Source organism: Paroedura picta, chromosome 7 (genome assembly GCF_049243985.1).
Source record: "Paroedura picta isolate Pp20150507F chromosome 7, Ppicta_v3.0, whole genome shotgun sequence".
In the NCBI taxonomy this organism is placed as follows: Eukaryota; Metazoa; Chordata; class Lepidosauria; order Squamata; family Gekkonidae; genus Paroedura; species Paroedura picta.
The window spans coordinates 32,780,296-32,803,489 of NC_135375.1; the positions used below are offsets into that span (position 1 = coordinate 32,780,296).

Below are 23,194 nucleotides of genomic sequence, written 5' to 3' on the forward strand. Positions count from 1 at the left end.
TAAAAAATGGTGGTTTACTATATTTTAAATTATTTTAAGTGGACTGTGAGATGCTTCATGCAAGTTAATAAAGATCTAGAGAACTACTGCTAGAAGATTTCACACTGACATAACCAACCCCCCCAAAAAGAGCAGCTATATTGTTTACAAGAAGAGGACCTGACTATATTTATTTATATTTGTATGCCACTACTCTTGGCACAGCCAGGTTGCAGCAGCTCTCAAGATTGATTACAACTTTACTTATTTAATTTATTAATGGATTTTTATACCACAGCTCCCAGCAAGCTGGCTCACGTCAGTTCACAGTAAAATATAACACAAAACAATATCTATCCAACTATAAAACCACATACAAGATACTCAACAGTAGTCCTAAAACAATTCCCTACAATCTATAATAAACATGGCGGTAAAATAACTAAAAACTTTTCCCCATGCCTCGGAGCCATTGGAGTCAGTCCATATTACAACATATTATTGGTGATGGAGAAAAATCAGGGGTAGGTCATCCAACAGCTCTGGGCACAGTCTAACACTGTGCCCAGAAACCAAGGGGGGGACCCGATCTCATACCCTGGGATCACCACTTGGCCTCAACCAAACACCTGGTGGAAGAGCTCTATCTTGCAGGCCCTACGGAACTCAGAGTTATGTCAGGGCCCGCAACTCTCCTGGAAGCTCACTCCACCAGGTAGGCGCTAGGGCAGAAAAAGCCCTGGTCGAGGCCAGGCATACTTCTCGGGGCCCGGAACCATCAGAAAATTCATACCCACAGAGCAGAGTGCCCTGTGGGGGGGCATAAGCAGGTAAGAAGTCCCACAAGTAAGTAGGGCTGGAGCTGCATATAGCCTTAAAGGTCAAAACCAATACCTTGATCTTGAAACAAATTGGTAACCAATATAGGTGTCTCAGCAAACGCTAGACATTAGGCCCTCCAGGATGACCTAGTGAGGACCTGCACAGACTCATTCTGTACCAGTTGCAATTTCCTGGTCAGGGACAAGGGTAGCCTCATGTAGAGTGAGTTGCAGAAGTCTAACCTGGAAGTGATCATTGCATGGATCACAGTGGCCAGGTACTACGGGGACAAGTACGGTGCTAGTAGCCTTGCCTGGCATGGGTGGAAGAATGCCGTCCAAACTTCTTTAGTGACCTGAGCCTCCATAGAAAGTGAGACACCGAGGATCACTCCCAAATTTCTGGCTAGAGGTGCCAATGTTAATTGCACCCCTTCTAGGCAAGGAAGGCACACTTCCTGCTCCTGCCCCTTTCACCCAGTTACAGGACCTCCGTTTTGGAGGGGTTTTCAGGCGACTCTTCCTGATCTATCCAGCTACCTCTTCCAAACAACTGGCAAATGTTTCTGGAGGGTAGCCGTCCGTCCATTAGGTGGCAGGGGCTCATGGGAATTGTAGTCCATGAACATCTGGAGGACCACAGGTTGACTACCCCTGCATTAGGAGATAGAGCTGGGTGTCATCCGCATACTGATGACATCCCAGCCCATAACTCCGGACCAAGAGGACGGATGATTTTTTATATAGGTTTCCTTATGTCTTTGTTTCCTTATCTCATCCCATCCCAGTAATAGTCCATAAAGCCCTTGCTTCTTATAAATGGTGAGCACAATTGCTCACAAATTAATTTGGCTTTAATGGAATTTATCTGTGAATTAAGTGGAATGGAAGGATTGCATTCTTAAATATTTTTGTTTATACTACAGTTTCAAGTAACTTTGTTGTTGTTAAGTGCGAAGTCGTGTCTGACCCATCGCGACCCAATGGACAATGATCCTCCAGGCCTTCCTGTCCTCTACCATTCCCCGGAGTCCATTCAAGTAACTACATCACTTGTAATAGCTAGTAGTAGAAGAAGAAGAAGAAGAGTTGGTTCTTATATGCCGCTTTTCCCTACCCGAAGGAGGCTCAAAGCGGCTTACAGTCGCCTTCACATTCCTCTCCCCACAACAGACACCCTGTGGGGTGGGTGAGGCTGAGAGAGCCCTGATATCACTGCTCGGTCAGAACAATTTTATCAGTGCCGTGGCGAGCCCAAGGTCACCCAGCTGGATGCATGTGGGGGAGCGCAGAATCGAACCCGGCTCGCCAGATTAGAAGTCCGCACTCCTAACCACTACACCAAACTGGCTCTCTAGTACACTTTCTGCTTTTGATGGACTATGAGTAGATTGATAGTCTTCAGGTGGGGCTTGGCAATCTCCTGGCATTAGGTGAAAGGTATCATTTCCTCTGGGAAATGACTGATTTGGAGTGTGGACCCTGTAGCATTATACCCAGTGATGATATCCTGCTCCTCCAAAACCCTTTCCTCTCCAGGCTCCAAAAATGTCCAGGTTTCTCCCAACACAGATTTGGCAACCCTAAATATGAGCTATCTTTTTATGTGTCTGATAGTGTCTCTGCATATTCCATCATGGCAGCTTGGGTGGTATTCTACCTTTTCATTATTGCATCAAGAGACTGAATGCTGATGAAAAGCCTGTTCTCCTTTTATACATGTTTTCATGAACCTAAAGAAAGCCTGTGTCCTGGCAGTGCTGCAGTATGTTTCAGATGGGCTTGCTTGCTCCAGTTTATGCAAGTGGTGGTTGATGGTAATTTTGTGTTTCATTTGTTTTAATTTATTAGCTGTTTGATCAGCATTTCAGTAAGAGTAAAGCTAAATTTCAACTCATAATATATTTTTCAAGTGACATGATTGGTTATTGTATTCATATGTTCTTTACATGCATTATGTTTCAAGGCTGCATTTTTTCTGTCTAGCTCAGGCATCCATGGGAGCTTCAGAGAGGGGGTCTGCAACCTTTCATTTCCTGCCTTAATGCACTCAGCCACAAACTAGGGAACAAGACACTTTCATTGCTCCCCCTCTTGAGCATAAGTGAGTTATCTTGTGGCCTCTGTGCCTAGGAAGGGGCAGAGCCTGCACACCTACTGCTTTCTTAAACTGCCTCTTGTCTCCCCCTTACCCCACAGTCCTCCTTAAGCCTGTTAGCATGGGTGGTCATAAACAGTGACATGGCACTTTTGGGGCGTGGCAGGAATGTGTGCACAGTTGACCACTTCTGGGACCCCTCAAAGCCTGTACAATTATTTCACGGGCTCCTCCATGGTCAAAAGGTTGAAGAAGTCTGGTCTAGGTACAGCATACTTTTCCATTGGATTAATGAGATATCTCATTATGTTCTAAAAAACAAATGAACAAAAACTGTGTGACTAGAAAACCATTGATTATTGACCATTAATACAATATATTACATTACAGGTCGCTTTGGAAAGCATGTTGTTATTATTATTACAGGTAGCATATAAAGTGGTATAATAGGAAAATAGGAAGACTGGTAGAAATTGATTTAAAAGTGTTTATCAATGAAAGCAGTAAGCATGCATTTCAAAAATGGTAAATATTTCATTCAATGCAGGAAATATATGAAGTGCGTGAGATTCTACATGGATTATATACCGATAGCCTAGCTAATCCTGCTTGTCTTCCAAGATTTGATGAGATTGGACTGGTCTAGACTATCCAGATCAGGGCAATATATTAAGAATTGGTTCTTATATGCCGCTTTTCTCTATCAGGAGTCTCAAAGCTGCTTCCCCTTCCTCTTTCCACAAAAGACATGCTCTGAGGTAGGTGAGGCAGAGAGAGAGAGCCCTGATATTACTGTTTGGTCAGAACAGCTTTGTCAGTCTTGTGGCGAGTCTAAGGTCATCCAGCTGGCTACATGTGGGGGAGCGGGGAAACAAACCCAGTTTGCCAGATAAGAAGTCTGTGCTCCTAACCACTGCACCAAGGTGGCTTTAACTAATGTAAGCTAAACCGAAGAGCCTCTTGTGGCGCAGAGTGGTAAGGCAGCAGTCTGAAAGCTTTGCCCATGAGGCTGGGAGTTCAATCCCAGCAGCCGGCTCAAGGTTGACTCAGCCTGCCATCCTTCCGAGGTCGGTAAAATGAGTACCCAGCTTGCTGGGGGGTAAACGGTAATGACTGCGGAAGGCACTGGCAAACCACCCCGTATTGAGTCTGCCATGAAAACGCTGGAGGGCGTCACCCCAAGGGTCAGACATGACCCGGTGCTTGCGCAGGGGATACCTTTACCTTTACCTTGAAGCTAAACCTAAAAGCCAGAAACAAAGAATAATGGGGAAAATTCCAAGTAAATATTTGAATTGGTTCCTCTAGATTCCTCCCATTCTCCCAATAACAGGCTGCTTAAAACATAATTGTAATGGTGTGGCTGAATTCCAAAATAATTTCTGTGGTGGGAGAAATAACATCTTGTTTTTACTTCCTACATGCGTTGGCTACATTGAGTGCTGTTCTGTAGATTGCTGCTGAGGGGAATATCCGCCACAAAACTAAGCTAAATTCTGATGTTATCAAATGTGTGCTGATTTGGTGTTTTTGAATTAAAATGTGTAGCTCATTTTTCATTAATAGAAATTGCGTATTTATGCATATTTTGACAAGAAACTAGAAAAATTCTAGGTCAGGTTGTAACTTATAATACTATAAGGCTCAGTTCTGTTCTTGAAGTAGTAAAAGAATGAATCTGTTGCGCTATGTTTTGTCACACAGTTAAACAGATACATACATTACTTCCTTGAGGATAAATGGGGGAAATTCATTCTAAATTAAATTACACTGGAAAGTAGAATGTCCCCATACAAATTTTATCTGTGGCTGGAACCTCAACTGTAGTTGAAGAATATAATAAAACTATTCAGTATGCATCTCTTCTTTAAAAATACTTTGGTTGCTCAAATTAATACAACCATATCAAAAACATAGGATGAATATCAGGTCTTGTTCACCTGAGGGTAGAGTGACATGAAGAGAAAGTAATAGCTCATATGTCTTGATAGAACATAAAATTGGTTTAATGACTCAGTTCTATTGGTAGGCATTCCCTAAATCAAGGCTTAATGGCATCACTTATCTGATCAAGAGCTACAGACTTGTTAAAATTAGCCTGGTGCCATTGTAGGGAGGTTGGTCAGTTTGGGTTAACAATCTTGAGTGTAAGAAATCTGTATTGTATTTTGACATTTCCTAGATAAAACCTGCTTGTATTTTTTAAAATGGACTGTTATCAGTGCAGGATAATTTGTTTTTATGTGCTTCAGCACAGAATTTTTCTCTATTTGAAACTAGCAGCTTGCTGTCTTCTTTTCAAATAAACCAGTTCTGCTATATTTAGAGGCTTAGATTTTGCATGCCTGCAGTCTATAAAAACTCTGTTGTGGCTAAACTTTGGAAACTGTACATTATTAATATCAATAAAACTGTTAATTAAATATTTAACCAAATGTCAGAATTTGGACACGCATCATGTGGAAAAGAGAGAAGTCCATGTCTGTGCAGAATGAATGAACATGTTAACAGATGGCAAAAAAATTTACAGGAATAATGTTCAGCTTCACCAGTTTGCATCTTTCGACTACATTTCTGCCAGTGTGTTATTAATTCATCGAGCCCTTTTTTGTCATCCCTCTGAGGCTGAGGACATCTTGTTGAGTGATTCCCACCAAGAAAGGCAGGAACAAATGCTTTCCCATTCCTTTCTCTGCTGTTGGAGTCATCCATCTCCTGCCTCAACAGTGAAATCAGTACAGGATAGACTTAATTTCCTCTTTTTTACTATTCTCTGCTCCTTGATCTTATCTTTGTCTATTTTTCATACTAATTTCTCCCTTTCTCTCCTGTTCTGGTCTGTCATGTTCCCACAATGAGATTAAAGACAAGATCCAAAGAGCTTGGGAGAGCATCTCTTGGCCATTGACAGTAGGGTTAAAATTGACAGTAGGGTTTGCATTCTTTGATGACTCTTACCTGGAAGTTTGTGAAGGCAGCAACAGCTCTCTCTCAGCAGGTGAATTAGATTTCCCCACACCGCTGATCCTGGGCAAAGCACCAACATAATTGACATGGATCACATAGGAACCACCTCAGCAGCTGCTTCTGGTGCAAAGAGACCAGAGCATGGGTAGTCAAACTGCGGCCCTCCAGATGTCCATGGACTACAATTCCCAGGAGCCCCTGCCAGCATTCGCTGGCAGGGGCTCCTGGGAATTGTAGTCCATGGACATCTGGAGGGCCGCAGTTTGACTACCCCTGGACCAGAGCCTCTAAAGAAGAAGAAGAAGAGTTGGTTCTTATTATAGGCCACTTTTCTCTAGCCGAAGGAGTCTCAAAGCAGCTGGTGTTCACCTTATCTTTCCTCTCACCAAAACAGACACCCCATGAGGTAGGTGAGGTTGAGAGAGCCTTGATATTACTGCTCGGTCAGAACAGTTTTATCGGAGCTGTGGCGAGCCCAAGGTTCACCCAGCTGGTTGCATGTGCTTGGCAAAAGAGTTGCCTTTCCTCTCTACTGCCATAGTCCAGAGCCAGCATTTCTGTGACTGCTGCTATTGGCACCCCTGCTAATGGACCATGAGGAAACTGCAGAGTGGGTTTCCCCACATCCATAAGCCCCACAAACAATGTTGGATTCAGTAAGAGTCACTCAAGCTGCTTCTCAGAAACATGTCACAGCGGCAACTAGGTCCATTGTTGACAGTGGCATATCGTATCTACACATGAATAATGTACAGGGATTGGGACACTCTATGACAGCCTTTCTCAACTTTTTTTTACTGTGGAGAAACCCCTGAAACACTTTTCAGGGCTATCTCCACATTCTAATCATTCCTCATCACAGAAGATTCCTATGATTTTCCATCTGAGAGTTCAACCACAATTCAGGATCCTACCATTCAGCCCCTTTGTGACTCTGACGGTCTCCTTGAATATCCTAACCAGTTATAAAATTAAGGTAACAGAGCATTTGCATCCACCCTTCTTGGACGACTTGTTGATCAGGTCAAGTTCCTTGATCAACATTCCAAGACACAGAAACAGCTGCCCGCTATTTGCAGGTGTATGGTTTCTTCTCAACCTACAGAAAAGTTCTGTAAACCTACACAGCAACTAGAATACTTGGGTGTCATAATAGACACAATAGGCAACTGCCTTTATTCTTCTGAGGACATCTTGGTGGGTGAGACAGGAGCTAATTTTTTTCTTCTAACTTGGTGTCATCTTCCCTTCTTTCAGAATAATTTCACTAGTCAATGGACCGTAAATAAATTGATCATGATGATTCTGGTAATCAAACATTCTTTACATTCTTTCATCTATTCTCTGTAGAGGATTTACTGTAGAAGACAAAACATACACACACACACACACAAATTTTGTGGTGACGTGGCTTGTCCAAGAAAATAAAGAGCCACTCCAGTCACAGGAGACAAAAATGTAATTTGTACCTATATCATTTTCAGTAAGTATCCAATGATTTGTTTCTTTATAGAGCAGGTGCGTATGTTGCTGAGAAAAATGGCTGGGAAACAGACTGTCTTCAAGGAAATTTGCAAATGGTTCCTTTACTGAATACTGATCAAAGATGGTAGTTTCCTTGCTGCACAATTTTTAAAGTTTTTTGGGCAGGAGAATATTCCAGATTAATTGAAAATTTACCTCAGCTGCTATGCAAGGTGTTTTTAGAATTGTTCAATTAATTTATTATTGACTGAGCATATTCTGTTTAAAAGTCATGGAAAGGTATGTAATTGAATGGGTGAATTTCTTGTAGAGTAGTCCAGTCCTAATATTTGATACATATACTGGTTCATTGGCATGTTTGCAGCCAAGGCCATCTGTTAGAATGGCATTGTGCCTCCTGCTGTAGTGGTATGCCAGTTTCATTAGGCATATGAGCCAGAAAAGATTAATGGTTTGGATAGCTTATCCTGTAAAATAAGTCTTTAATGTATTTGATCTCATAAATCCACATGGTGTAATCTGAGTTATAGAGCACGATGCACTGTTAATACACAGAGGAAAAAGGAGGAAATGTAGTGAGTTGGGATGGTGGTTCATGCAGAGTTTTAATCTGACTCAGATTTACCATGGTGGGATAAGTAGAATTGCACATATCCATACACATACCTGGAGGTTTCATGGATATTTTGCATGAGGCCGGCAAGTATGGATTCTAGTGGACATAGGCTTGAACAATGTGCTTGCTTAATTTTAAAGAACTGTGAAAAAAGTACTCAGCTTCACTCTGCATAGTAGCATCCACATGCATATGCTGTTTACAACTGCTGCAGTCAGGTCATTAATGCCTGTACCTAGAGGTGATGCAAGGTCACCTGGTTGGCGGAATAGACAGATGCAATTCCAGTCCACCAATGTAATTTATTTTCTTGTTTTTGTCTTGTTCAAACCTCCTCTAAGCTGTCTCTGAACAGTAAACGTTTGCTGTCTAAAATGACATGCAGTAAAATGCCTTGTAACATACATAGCCAGGTTAAGTAGTAGAGAACTGAGTTCTGCAATGACAGTGCGTCTGTGAAACTCCTATGTTCTGAGAACAGGCCAAAAAAAATGCAAAATGGATATGCTCAAAATTTTTCACTGATAGTTTTCCGTTTTTAATTTGGAAGGGGCAGTACCTCAGTTTTCTGCCTCCTCTTGCTCAACCAAGTCTTTGTAGCAAGTACCTCCCTGCGGCTGAAAACTTTCCTTTCTGCCCATACTGTCCTTCTTCTAGTCATCTTGTATGACAAAATAGCCTTCTTCCCCCTTTAAATCCTGCCATTGTAAGCATCCTTGTAGTCTTCTGTTACCACTGTCATACGTTTCACCTTTTCCCTTGGCTGAAAATACAGCAACTGCCACTTGCTCTAGTGCAGGGGTAGTCAAACTGCAGTCCTCCAGATGTCCATGGACCACAATTCCCAGAAGCATTCGCTGGCAGGGGCTTCTGGGAATTGTAGTCCATGGACATCTGGAGGGCCGCAGTTTGACTACCCCTGCTCTAGTGCATTAGAGTCCAACCTGCTACCATTTTTGCGGCTAATTTGACAGGAATAGAATTATAAATTACAAACTGATACTTTTAGTATTAATATCAGCTGTGCTGCTTTATCTTTTCTTTGTCATTTTTTGCTGGGGGTGGATGGCTGCTATGGTCTCCTACTGTCCAGTCTTAGACAGAGACTCTGCATTAATGCCAATGAAGTTCTCTGTTGCTTGACTTTTTATACTGGGAAAGCTTATGAGTTTATACTGTGAAGCAGCTGTTAAGCCTCCATTAAAATCGAAACAAAAAATATTGGGGGCCGGCATGAGAGCCAGGAGTGCAGAGTTCTAATCTGGCATGGCGGGTTTGATTCTGCGCTCCCCCACATGCAGCCAGCTGGGTGACCTTGGGCTCCCCACGGCACTGATAAAACTGTTCTGACCGAGCAGTGATATCAGGACTCTCTCAACCTCACCCACCTCACAGGGTGTCTGCTGTGGGGAGAAGAGAGGAAAAGGAAGGCGACTGTAAGCCGCTTTGAGCCAACTTCAGGTAGAGAAAAGTGGCATATAAGAACCAACTCTCCTCCTCAGGAGTACCCAACGTTCATCTATAAGGAGGTAGAAATACATCATTCCTAAGGGATCAGTTTATGAAATTAATACTGCTATTTGCTGAGAAGAATCCTAATAACATACTCTTGGATTATTATTTTTATATATAAGAGAGCTGTTAATTGGCTTCCATTATGAAGAGTTTCGATTTTGTTGCTACCTTGATGACTATTTTGCTGTTAAATTGTAGTCTGCGCGCAGCATTTGTTTTTCACGTAATCTGGACATTCTAATGGATAACTTGTTCAGATTGGGCAACCAGTTTTCTTTGCTTAAGTATTAAATGTGTTTTTTACAGCTTGTTATGGAATAGGTAATTATAAATTAGTGTTATTTTTGTGGTGTTGCTAGTACCAAAGCCCATTTTGAAAATGGGCCATAGGATGGTGGAGATGGAGGAATCTGTGTGGAAGAGGGTGGGGGAGTTCAGCAGCTGGGCCAGTGGACTCAGGAGGAGCTGCATCATCCCTCAGCAGTCACCCCCCCTGCCCCTATGTTGCTTTGTGGACAGAGCAGTAGGGCAGGAGGTGAGCCGTGGTGGACAGGCATTACAAGCTATCTTGTTGACGAGGAAGGTTGATCTGGGTGTCAGTGGCGTGCTGGAGCCTCAATGGCACTAGCCCTCCATCCTGAATTGTTGTGGGCTCAGCACCACCAAGCAGCCAGGGCCAGACAGCAAGGCATGGTAGGGGGCCGGCATGACGGCTTGCTATGGGGAGGATGCTTGGGAGGTGGGCAAGGCGGTGCTTTGGCAAAGGGTGGGGGCATGGCTGTGGCAAGGAAGACCATGATGAGCACTCGGCTAGGGGTCTTCCTGTGCCTTCAAGGGCAGAGGAGGGTGGGGTATGCAGTGAACTGTGGTGGCTTCATGAAGAGATAGGTGAGGGTATGGACAACAAAGGAGGAAGGGCTCCAAGGCTGGGTCAGGCTGCTCTAGAGGAGGTCTCCAAGAGGCTGTAAGTTGGATTGGTGGTGCAGCCTTTTGGCACTTGGAAGAAAAGCCTGATGCCTTTGTCCATGCAGAGCATGGTAGTGTGCAGGTGGAGGGGGTGTCACATTGTTAGGGCAGCCAGCATGTGGTGGCATGATATGGTGGAGCATGGTGGCTTGTGGGGGCCTGGTTGCCCCAAATCTCATGGCTTACCACCAGTCAGCTCTCTGTAAACAGCAGAAATGGGATGGGCTCTCAGTGGGACCTCACTGAGTGCCAGTCAGAGGCCTCCCACTGCTTCTCATGTGTCTGCCTCTAGGAGTAGTCCTCAGTGGGGAGGACCCTCCCCCCATAGATCCTCTCCTCTCCCCCTAATGGCCAATCAGAGAGCTGGCATGTTATCGGAAGTTCACATTTTATGTAGGGTGATAATGATAATTGTGTGTGTGTCTGTAGGTGTTTTGTCTTTTGATAGGACTTGAGTGGGTGACTGGAGGGGGACATCATATAAGTCTTCACAATCAGTAATCAGTGTCTTTAAAATATGGACATTGGACACACAGCACAGCTCTATAGCTTTCATTTTTAGCATATCTCCTGCGCTACTATTTAATACATTACAAGCATGTACTTCAATTTTAATCAACATCTGTCACATAAATGTGATGACATTTTGATAATTTTGTAAGCTTGTATTTAGTCAACATTATCTATTTGGTTATTCTTCTTGAAATATTATGTCATTTTTTTAAAAGCCTAGTATATTCAGATGATATTTGTCAGTTTGCTTTCCCTTGTTTTCTGTATGATGGCTTGGTTCATATACTTTACAGTAATGCAAAATTGTACCACAAGATGTCACTCAAATAGCTGTGGTATAATGGAGTAGCACAGAATGATAGCTGAAGCTTGACACGTTTTATGTACACTTTCCAAGTAGGTTTTGAACATGTACACTGTAGCATATTATGAAATTAAAAGCATTTAATTGTATTTTAGAATTCCTAGATTCTGTTTTTATTTAATCTAAGCAACAATGCTGTAACTAAATGATGTTAATAAGAAATATCAGTGTATAATCTGTAATGATTTTAACTAATGTGGTGTTCTCCAGTGTTTTATTACTGTGAAAAGTCTCTCTGCTGATATGGCACATGCCAAACACATTGAACCAAGTTAAGAGTCATTAAATCCAGTATTTTTAACTGTGTGCTGAATTGAGGCCAGGGGTACAATTAAGTATTATACATTGGGCATTAGAAAGAAATATCTCTATATTTGAATATAGGCCCAGTACAGAAGTAACATCCTGACCTTTTAACTGTATTTCAGTTTTATATATACAAGTAGCCTGAAAGCCCATTGCATCCAGGAATGCAACGGGCTCTAGTGGAGGGCCCCGATGAAGAGGGCCACTGCCGGTCTACCTGGAGTCTCATTTTGCAGCTGGGGCAAGGCATCAGGAGGCAGGTTGGCTGGCCAGCGGCGCTAGAGCCACATGTCGTGCGGGTGGCTGGAGTGAGGGCAAGGCTGCCTTTCGTCACAGTGCGTGGCATCCGAGTCTATCGCTCTGATGTCTGAGGAGGTAGCCAGGCCATCGTTGCCCCTAGCGGGTGTGGCAGGCCAGCGGGTAAGGTAGGGTGGCAGAGGAGCACCACACTCGCCAGCCAGGCAGCAAGGCTTGGTGCGCGCCTTGTGGCCGGCTCCTGGGAGGTGGGTGCTCCAAGGGCCGGCCCAATCCAGTGGGCACGTCCAGGTGGCCCATGCGGGCGGAAGCGCAGTCTGGATACCAGATGTGTTCCCGGGCAGCATTCTACCCACAGAAGTTTTTCATAAATATTAATCCGAACAAATGGTAAGGATGGTGCTAAACATGATTAACGCCAATCAGAATTCTATCTTTAAAGGGGATTTCATTACTTGGTTAGATTTAATTGTGTTAGGACCAGTGGGCACATAATTATAACTTAGATTGAAATTGAGGTTAAGATAATGAGAAGGAACCCCACAGTCTGCTTCTGATCTGTTAAACGTTAGGAAGATATGGTCAATATTGTATCTGTACTGGACTAGTCTTGCTGAATATTATGAAAAAAGTGAGGGAAGCATGCAACTTGATAATGAGGGGAATTGTTATATTCAGTTTTAACCAATTGTCTTCCATTCATTTCTGAAAAACAATGTAATTCAGTTTCCTTGGATTTTGAGAATTCTGCAACTGAGGTTCAGATCTGTATAGGTATGTCACAAATATAGGCAATAACATTCTAGTTCCATCACATGATGTACAAAACTCAGAGTACCATCGCCGGGGGTGGGGGGGGGGGACTTAGAATTTTGCTTGCACTCAGAATGTTAGGTGAAGTTGAGATGGTGGCCTTAACCATAAAATATTTTAATTTTAGATTTAGATTGGCACGCGTATATGAAAGTAGTATTACTTCCTACAAAACTAGGCTTTGAATACTTCAGCAGGGAATTCTTAATCCTGGGAGCTGCTCTCAAAAGCCCTCATTCTGCACAGTCATTGTCATCTCTCTTCACACATGATGTGAGGAAGTAGTAGATAACATCAAACTGAAAGATTACATGGGTGATCCTTGAATACTCTGCACCAAGATTCTTTTGGTTATTATTATGGACTCCTTAACAGAGTTATGCTCCTCTAACTCTTTTTACTTCAGTGAATTCAGAAGGGTGTAACTTGTTTAGGATTGTACGGCTATAATGAAACATGAGCTATGTTGAGGAATTTGTGACTTTGTTTTACTGTGCTTTATTACCACCCGTAATAGTTCTTGACAAGCTAAAAATCGTTTTTCAGCAACCGGTACAGTGAGACTGTAAAAGATTTGCTATGCATCATTGTTTGTCTTAGTTGGTAGATAAGATGTATTTTTTTAAGGAAATGACCTTTGATATAGCAGTCATTTTCCTCCAGTGAAGGGAGTGAGTTCCTGTTACTGGTTTCTTTAATGCTGATACTGGTACGTGGGTTTGGTTAGCAGTGCTGATTTCTCCCCTACTCCCAAGTTTAGACAAAATGGAGAACGAATCCTCTTTGCTGGATAAAATCAGTGGGGCAGCTTTCAGTGTTAAACATATTCTTGAAAAAGCAGAAACCCTCCAAGTTACCCTGAAACCAGAGCCCAGTATAGAAGAGAGCAGGATATGCAGTACTTCTGCTGAACAATGTGAAGAAAATTGTGCATTGTGAGTATCGCAGTTTGTAAAAAAATTTCCTACTTATATTACTGGATGCCAGTTTTGAATATAATTTATATAAAGCTGTGAATAATATATATAAATAACCAGGACGGTTCTAATGTATATGTTGTGAACCATGTCATATTGAGCATTATGAGATAAGCACTCTCTGTGATTTACTGAAGGATGTGTATAGGAAGTGCATAATAATGTCCTTTAATATGGACTAAATGAATTGACCTTTTTCTGTAAGTTATTCCTGATGTTAGGAATAATGTGGTGTATTTTTAAAATGTGTATTTTTAAAGCATAAATTAGGAAGTGCCACTATGTTTTGTAACTGATAGCTTGTGTGACTTTCTTAGCTTATAAGATTTATGGAGGAAAAATCCAGCTCAAAGCCAAAATTAAGAGATAATAGACATGTGCATACTAGGCTCTGGTGCATGCTGGTATTCTAAACCTAATAATGAAGTATGTGTTGATCTGGAACTTGTTGTGCTCAAATTGGCCAGGATTTTAGAAATTGTGCCGATCATTTTGAGTGCTGAGGAGATAACGGGACATGTTTCTCAAGCAGCTGCCGCATGACACATGGCAAATTGCTTTTAAAATCTGGGCAAGAGGGATGCTCTCACAATAAGTTGTTGATGTGGTAAGGTGATGAACAAAAAAAATTAAATAAAAATCCATCTTGGAAATAACTATTTGGATCACATCAGTGTTAGTGAAATGAAACCAGGGTGGATTTGATATAAATCAGATCATTCTTTCTGGCCTTATTTACAACCCAGATGAATGTTTCACTTTCAGTATACTAACTTTCCAGTTAGTTTTATATCAGAAAATTAATAATAGTTTGGTTATTTACCATTTGAAACGGATAATTATGAACTCAAAACATGGGGAACTGTTTCAAACTTGAATAAATTAATCATACATCTTTAGACAACTTTTCTGATGTACTTTATTGGAAGGAGAATAATAATCATTAACAATAACCATTTACAATGTTTAGTTTATCTTAAACAATAACTTTATACAAAATATATATATTCTTGTATTCGTTTAAACATTCATAAGGATACATTCAGAAAGATGTCAAAACTTCTGGAGTATTCTACTCAGAGGTTGCACTTTCATTTGCCCCTTCCTCCTCACACTTAGCTCTTAATATTGCTATCTTGTCTACATCTATCCACTCCAAATAATCTTCTGTTCATTGAACTTGTTGAAATATAGCACTTAAAAGTTGATTCAGTAGATTTGGAAAATAAACAATATATTTATTTTAAAATATTTTTGCTGTTAAGAAGAGGCATGCTACCTCTGCAGACACAAATGCACAGTTCTGAGAACTGCAGAACCAAACATCTATGAAATTATCTTTAAATAGAAAAATTATGCAAAATAATCTTTCAGAAACCTCTAGAACAAAATGACATTAGTTCCTTAATGAATTAATTAATATAATTCATTTACCAAATGTTTCAAAACATTACATGAACATGCAGTCTGATAATGCAGAATTAAAAAATTAATCCTTATTGCATGATAAAAAACCTTTTGGCTATAATGTAACAGAAAGCAATCTTTAGATACTTTTGCCTCACTTCACTGGAGGACAGTGCAGAGGAGAGCAACAAGTTTGATCCAGGGCCTGGGGACCAAGCTCTATGAGAAGGAGAAGAAGAGTTGGTACTTGTATGCCTCTTTTCTCTACCTGAAGGAGCCTCAAAGCGGCTTACATTCGCCTTCCATTTCCTCTCCCCACAACAGACACCATATGTGGTCAGTGAGGCTGAGAGTGCCCTGATATTATTGCTCGGTCAGAACAGCTTTATCAGTGCTGTGACGAGCCCAAGGTCACCCAGCTGGTTGCATGTGGGAGCACAGAATCAAACCTGGCTTGCCATATTAAAAGTCCGCACTCCTAACCCACTACACCAAGGCTGAGGGACTTGGGAATATTCAGCCTGGAGGAGGTTTTGTGGGGACATGATCGCTGTCTTTAAGTATTTGAAAGGTTGTTACTTGGAGGAGGACAGGGAACATTTCCTGTTGGCAGCAGAGGATAAGACCCACAGTAATCAATTTAAACTATGTAGAACAGTATCAGCTAGATCAGGGGTAGTCAACCTGTGGTCCTCCAGATGTTCATGGACCACAATTCCCATGATCCCCTGCCAGCAAATGCTGGCAGGGGCTCATGGGAATTGTAGTCCACGAACATCTGGAGGACCACAGGTTGACTACCCCTGAGCTTAGATATTGGGGGGGGGGGTCACAGACCAGTTCAGCAGTGGAATAGGCTGCCTAAGGAGGTAGTGAGCTTCCCCCTCACTGTCAGTCTTCAAGCTATTGCTGGGCAGATACCTATCATGGATGCTTTAGGCTGATCCTGCATTGAGGGAGTTGGAACTAGACAACTCCATGATTCTGTGAATTTCTGTGTCAGCACTAAAAACATGAGTGCCCTGGACATATGATCAGCTTTCCAGGTTGGCTTCTGCTCCTTTCACTCCTGTGCTAAAGGAGTTCAGCACTTAAAGAGCACCCCCAATAAGCAAAGTGTTTCAGCTCAGTGGCTATAAAGGAATCTTTGGCAGAGCTTCTGGTCATGAAAGGAACATTGAGAATCTAGATGGAATTCAGAAACAAAACTTATTGGGGGAAATAGTACAAATATCTGGGCAAAAGGATTGGCAAATTCAAACAGTCAAAATAATATCAAATGCTCAATGATTCGCAAAAGCATTTTATTAAAAAAATCTTATTTAAATTCTCAAAATTAATTAAAATTAAAATATAATTGATTTTTATCCACCCTGAGTTAAATTATGCTATAATCCAACAGAAGGTATTCTCATATTACCTTAATGAAGCTTGAGTACTTCTACACCTTGAGTTGGCAGCCTTTTCTTGGTGATTTTAATTTGGAACATTTTAATGATGCCTCTCCAGGAACCTGAAAACATCTCCATGGTCCAATGTGTTGTGGTTTTGTGCACTCCTAGTGTTATATTTATATATGAATATTTTGTTAAAACTGAGAAAAAAAGAAGCACTTATATGTGTATTAATTATATATAAGAAATGTATGCTTATACTGTACCCCAGTAACCTTATATTACTATGATGATTAACATTCTCAAACTTCTGAATATGTATAATTTTTAAAACTGATTTCTTTTCCTGGATGTTTCAGTTCCCATTTTAATTTAGAGCATTCCACTTTGTTTTTACCCTCCTAATGAAATTTATATGAAATTTGGAATTATGTGAACACTTATTTTGGTTTCCTCATTATTTTGCAATATCTTCTTTTTATAGAAATGAAGATCTGAAGCAGATGTTGGAAAGCAGCAAAGATTCTTCTAAGCTAGATGCTATGAAGAGGATAGTTGGGGTATGTCAATTAGTATTTTCATGTATAATTGATAACTCTGAATTTGAGTTTTTTGCTACATAAATATATACACAATTCAATCTTTCCAGGTTTAGCATTAAAATGATGTTTCAAAAAGTTAATTACTGGGTAAAATATACTTATCAATCTGTGTAAATGTACTTCTTGCTAAAGAAATTCTGACTTCACTAGAATTGGTAAGCTTTCTTCCTTCCCAATCTACCCTATGTAAAAATGTCTTGAGAAAAAAAATAATAAACATGTGTCTTGTGTTTTTTATATGACCGTGCAGTGTTTCTAGATGTTGAATATAATGAATTTGAATTTCCTCTTGAATTGGTGTCTGTGGCTTTTCAAAATCATTGTTCTCTTGTAGCTCTTAGGGTGATTCGTCCAATTGCAGCATTTTAGACCTTACCATTTGCTAAGATGCAGAAATTACTTATGTGTGCTCCAAGGACAGCAGTAGAACAGACACCATCATTCTTTATTTTCATTCACAAACTGCTTCTGAAACTTCACTTGGTTTCATAACGAATTTGCATGTGGTGTGAGGTGCTGCCATTCAGGTCCCAAAATTCTCAAGAATCTGGCATATGTGTTACTAGTTATGTGGCTTCTTGGTTGTAGAATATAGATTAACTAGTTTTTTTCCTGGGGAAAAAAGGCAATTGAGAGAACTGCATAATATTTTTGTAACTGATAGTACCCATTATGATATGATAATGCTAAGACATCTCAGAAGAGTGGTCCGTTTAGACCAGCATCCTGTCTCACACAGTATCCATCAAGTTCCTTTGGAGGACCAACAACAGGACAATAAAGGCTTCTTGATGTTGCTTCCTGGTACTGGTACAGGTTGAGTGCCTGTGAATATGGAGGTTTCCTTAAGTTACCATGACCGGCAGCTGCTAGGCCTGTGGCTATCAACCACATCCTTTGGCAGCAAATTCCCATTTTAATTACTTGCTGTATAAAAAGTATTTCCTTTAGCCCATTCTGAGTCTACTGTTGATTAACTTCAATGGCTGCCCTTGATATTTTGGAAGAGGGAGAAAATCTCTATCATCTTTCACCACCATGGTCACAGTTTTATAAACCTCTTACCATATCCCACCTTAATTGTGTATGTTCTAAGCCAGTGGTCCCCAACCTTTTTATCACCGGGGACCAGTCAACGCTTGACAATTTTACTGAGGCCCTGGGGGGGGGTAGTCTTTTGCTGAGGGACGTCGCCGCCACCTGCTCCACTTGCTTTCTCACCGGCACCCCTGTCTTCCCGCCACCCACTGGGGAGTGCTGCCAGCAGCAGCTGTGCAGTGCCACGCCTCGGGGGAGCCCCAGCCATGGCAGCCACTGTAGAGCACCAAAGGTGAAGAAGAAGAAGAAGAAGAGTTGGTTCTTATATGCCGCTTTTCCCTACCTGAAGGCGGCTCAAAGCGGCCCCACAACAGACACCCTGTGGGGTGGATGAGGCTGAGAGAGCCCTGATGTCACTGCTCAGTTAGAACAGTTTTATCAGTGCCATGGCGAGCTCAAGGTCATCCAGCTGGTTGCATGTGGGGGAGCGCAGAATCGAACCCGGCATGCCAGATTAGAAGTCCGCACTCCTAACCACTACACCAAACTGGTGAGCTGGTGGCAGAGCAGCAAGGCAGCCCCCGAGGCAGCAACTGGGGAGGAGGATGAGGAGGAGCCGCGGCCCAGTACCAACTGATCCATGGACTGGTTGGGAACCACTGTTCTAAACTAAAAAGTCCCAGACTCTTCAGCCAACCCTCCACAGTCATCTTGGTAATCTTCTGTACTTTTCCAGCACTGTGATGTCCTTTTTCGGATACAGTGACCAAAAGTGAACACCGTATTCCAAATAAAGGACAATAAAGATATAGATCTATACAGAGGCATTTTAATATGGGTCATGTTGTTTTCAATGTTTCTCATAATAATCTCCAGCATAGAGTTTATCTTTTTCATTGCTGCAACACACTAGGTTGACACTTTCATTGAGCTGTTTACTTACGATGCCATGATCTCGTTTTCCCTTGGTGTCAGCAACTTCAGAACCCATTAGCCTATACTTGAACCAGTGTACACTTCCTAGCAATCACCCAATTTCTGGAGATCCTCTTGGAGCTCTTCACAATCATCTTCATTTTCACCAACTTGAGGAATTTTTTGTCACAGGCTACTAAATTACTTATTTATGAACACGTTAAATAATACTGATCCTTGTGGGACCCCACTGCTTCCTTACCTCCATTAAGAGAACTGTCCATTTATTCCTATTTTTTGCTTCTTGTCATTTAGCCAATTTTAATCCATAAGATAACCTATTATCTTATCCCATGACTGCTAAGTTTACTGGGAAGTCTTTGGTGAGATACTTTGTCAAAAGCCTTTTGATAGTTCAAAAAGATAATTGGGTGACTGTTGTTTACATGGTTGTTTACTTCCTCCAAGAACTCCAAAAGATTGGTGAGGCAGGACTTCCTTTTGTAGGAGCCATGTAGATTCTCCTTCAGCAGGTTTTATTTCTCTGTGTGCCTAATAATTCTACCTTTGATTACAGTTTCTACTAATTTGTCTGGAACAGATATTAGGCTCCTGCTTTCCTACTGAGCTCCAAAATTGCTATTTCATTTTCTACTCTCCAGTCTTCTGGTACAGTGGCTGAGTTTAGTGGAAGTTGATCAATTAGATCAGATCAGATATATTAATAGGGTCAAAAAACAAGAAAGCAAAATACATTTAATTATTTAACTTACAGCAGGTAAAAAGGACAGCAATGATATAAGATATAACAGGAGGGGAAAACATTAAAATTATCCATTGAAAAAGGCTTTGGTTGATCTACTGTAACCCGTCTCACATTTGAGTTTCCTAAGAACTTTTGGGTATCTGCTATCAAGACCTGTAGACTTACTAGTTTTTAGTTTCCCCCAATAGGTCTACAACTTCATCTCCGTCACCTCAGTGTGACTCAGTTCTTCAGGCCACTTTCCTGACAATTGGGCTGTGGTATGATACATGTCTCACACTTTCCACAGTGAACACAGAAGCAAAAAGTTTATTGAGCTGCTCTGTCCCATTTTTCTTTAGCAGTCACTTAATCCTTTGATCATCCAAAGCTTCTCTGACTGGTTTTCTGCTCCGGACATATTTAAAGAAATATTGTTCATGCTTTTAACAACCTGCTCTTCAAACTATCTTTTTGCATATTTAATTATTGATTTATATTTTTCCAGAACCTGTGGTCCCTTCTGTTCAGTTCTTTAGACCACACTCTCTAATTAAAAAAAACAAACCTCTTTTATTGCTTCATTGATTTGTATTGCTAACCTTGCTTGCATTCTTTTAGACTTAGCAGTGTCTTAACCTATGGTATATACTCTATCTGGGTTTCAGTTAGTGTAGGAACTTCAAAGCTTCAAAGTGTTTTACTTTCAACTTTCTGTGAACTATTTCCCTCAGTTCTGTAAAGTTATGGACTTTAGGAGTAACATTCCATTGGCATGAATAATAGTATGCCAAAGTATTATTATACTTTGGCTGAATTTGGATGTTGTGACACAGTTTACTAATTTACCATAATTAGCCTTTGCCTTATATTTCCACTGTTATGATGGTTGTTCATTAGTCTGAGGAAGAGTGCATGCACTCAAAAGCTCATGCCGAATAAATCTTGGTTGGTCTTAAAGGTGCTATGTTGTGTTAGTTCAGACCAACCAATGTCAATATTTTTAGAATTTTTAGAATTTTTAGCATTATTTTAAAGTGACTAAACTGTATAACAACATATATGCTGTCCACTAGCATGAGTACGCCTTCGGTAGGAAGGGCATGTTACATCCAATCCTAATAAATAAGATCACTACCCCTCTCATTGGGTTTGTGAGCAACTGTCCAGTATAGTCATTTATGATATCAAGGGGACTCATTTCTACAGCCTGATTTGAGCACACCCAGTCAAATATATAGAGGGTAGTTGTTCCAGTATCGTAATATTATATGCTTATGTTACCTCCTTATTTCCATCTCCATCTCAAGATCAGTCTCAAAGGTTTGATCAGGTGCACACCCCATTTTTAAGTAACCCTTAGGACCCAGTATTTCCATCGCTATAACTTCTGTTGTGAAGTTCATTTCTCTAATGTTTTCTGACATATTTGATTTTATGCCTTCATGGATGTACAGTGCAGCTCCTCCCTGTACTGCCTGTAGAGCTTATGCCCAGGGATAACTGTGTCCCATGGATTTTCCTCATTTCACCATGTTTCCATCACAGCAATTTAGCTGGATTGAGCAGTTATGTCTCTGCTTCTAAAGAGTAATTTTAGTACACTGGCTCCATGATAGCAAGGGTTATGCTGTGTTGAGCGCTGCAACAGGTTACCAAAGAAACTTGCATACTCTAATGTGTCTTTTTATCAATATGTAAGATTGGAGCTGTTTAACACGCTAGCTAAATTAAAATGATACCTTAGTCTTTGAAAGACCCATTATGTTCTCTTTGGTTAATGAGCCATGAACAAAGGAGGATTTACACTGATCATTATGAATTAATGAGACAAAATACCTTTTAAAAAGATCCTAAATACATATTTACATGGTACACTGCAGCTATTATGGTCGGTCAGTTAAATAATGCAAGATACATGCATGGTTCCTTGATATGTTTTAAAGCTAGCAATCTTTACAATCATAATATATAACGTTTTATACAAAATATTTCTGAAACAATTTTACCAGTACAGCTAAAACCCCACATCTGATTGATCCCCACCTTAAATTCCCTAATCTTATTGCCTCTGAACTGCTTGTAAAAAAATTGGTAGTTTCTTAAAATTGACAATAAGAATTTGCATTCTACCTCTGTTGATCAGAATAAGTATCCTGATAATAGACTGATGAAAGGTTTGCATTGTTACGACCTAGTTTGTTTTAATGATTAAGACACATAGCAAAGATGCAGACAATAATATTATGCCTTTGTGCAAATGAAAGGGTTTTTAGTAGTTTGTGCAAATGAAAAGGTTTCCCGGCTGCAACCACTGGAGGAAGAGGAGCACCTAGGATTGGGGTTCCATTTCACTACAGGTTTTCTTTTCATTTTCTCTCCTACCACTCCAGGCTTCCCTTTTTTTAAAAAAATTATTTTCATTCTGTGATTCTTTTGTAAAGTGAGGAGGGAAGTATTGTGTTTCCCTCGCCCTGCTGTAAAAGTCATTTGAAGTTTGGCTATACTTCTTGTGGGATCCATTTTGGGGTGGCACTCACCACTCCCACTCAGAATTCTAAAGGCACTTGCAGGCTCAAAAAGGTTGAGGGTCCTTACTTACACAAAATAACATGCTGTTAAGTATTTGCTGGTTTTATATCTTAAAAATATCAAATGCTTTAACTTGTTCTTCATGTTCTCCTTGATAATTTTGAAATGAAATGCTGTATAGCTGTTCTGTTCCAGTATACTAAAAATAATTCTTGTAGATATTTTTTTTCAAAAGTCATTGTGTTTAGGTTTTTATTCCTTTTTGCTAAAAATGAAATAGAGCAAGTCATTGGTGCTTTAAAGCAAATTATTTTAAGGTGAAGAAAATTTAAAATGTTGCTAATTGAAATACCTTTTAACATATAGTCAGTTCATAATGGGTAGATGTTTTGTTTGAAAATGGCATGTTATAATATATGCTTTGTTTTTTAAGTTGATTGCCAGAGGGAAAAATGCATCTGAATTGTTTCCAGCTGTAGTGAAGAATGTAGCAAGCAAAAATATTGAGGTATGGTGACAAATATGTTTTCTTATCATTAGTTCATTTAATGTTTATTTTTGGTTTCTGTGTCCATTCCATGAAATTTCTTTTTAATACTACATTTTAATTTTTAAGCACTTTTAGAAATAATCAAATGTGTAGAGATATGAGATAATACACTTTTTAGTCCAGTAAAAAATATTTTGAATATAAGCATCCAAAGGACTGAGGAAGGGGCAAGCATCCTCTCTTGGTGCTCACTTTTGGTGAGCTGATTTCAACAAACGTACACAGAGCCCCATCGGCGATGTCATAGGTTTATAAAATATAGTCCCATCCCCGTCAGTCATTCAGTAATGACTCTTAACTTCCATGTCGAATAGGTGATTTGCCCCAAACCAGGCT

The 23,194-nt window shown here is 40.6% G+C and overlaps 1 protein-coding gene across 3 annotated transcripts in view; it reads left to right on the forward strand.

The window, feature by feature from the left end:
• AP3B1 (adaptor related protein complex 3 subunit beta 1) overlaps positions 1-23,194 on the forward strand; it is a 184,065-nt gene that overhangs the window by 8,216 nt on the left and 152,655 nt on the right. For 2 of the 3 annotated variants that reach the window (XM_077347332.1, XM_077347333.1), the window contains exons 2-3: positions 16,961-17,036; positions 22,742-22,816. In XM_077347332.1, coding sequence (XP_077203447.1) covers positions 16,961-17,036; positions 22,742-22,816 — 151 coding nt within the window. Of the gene's footprint in view, positions 1-13,449; positions 13,634-16,960; positions 17,037-22,741; positions 22,817-23,194 lie in introns of those variants that run through there. The other variant, XM_077347331.1, reaches the window with a different exon arrangement.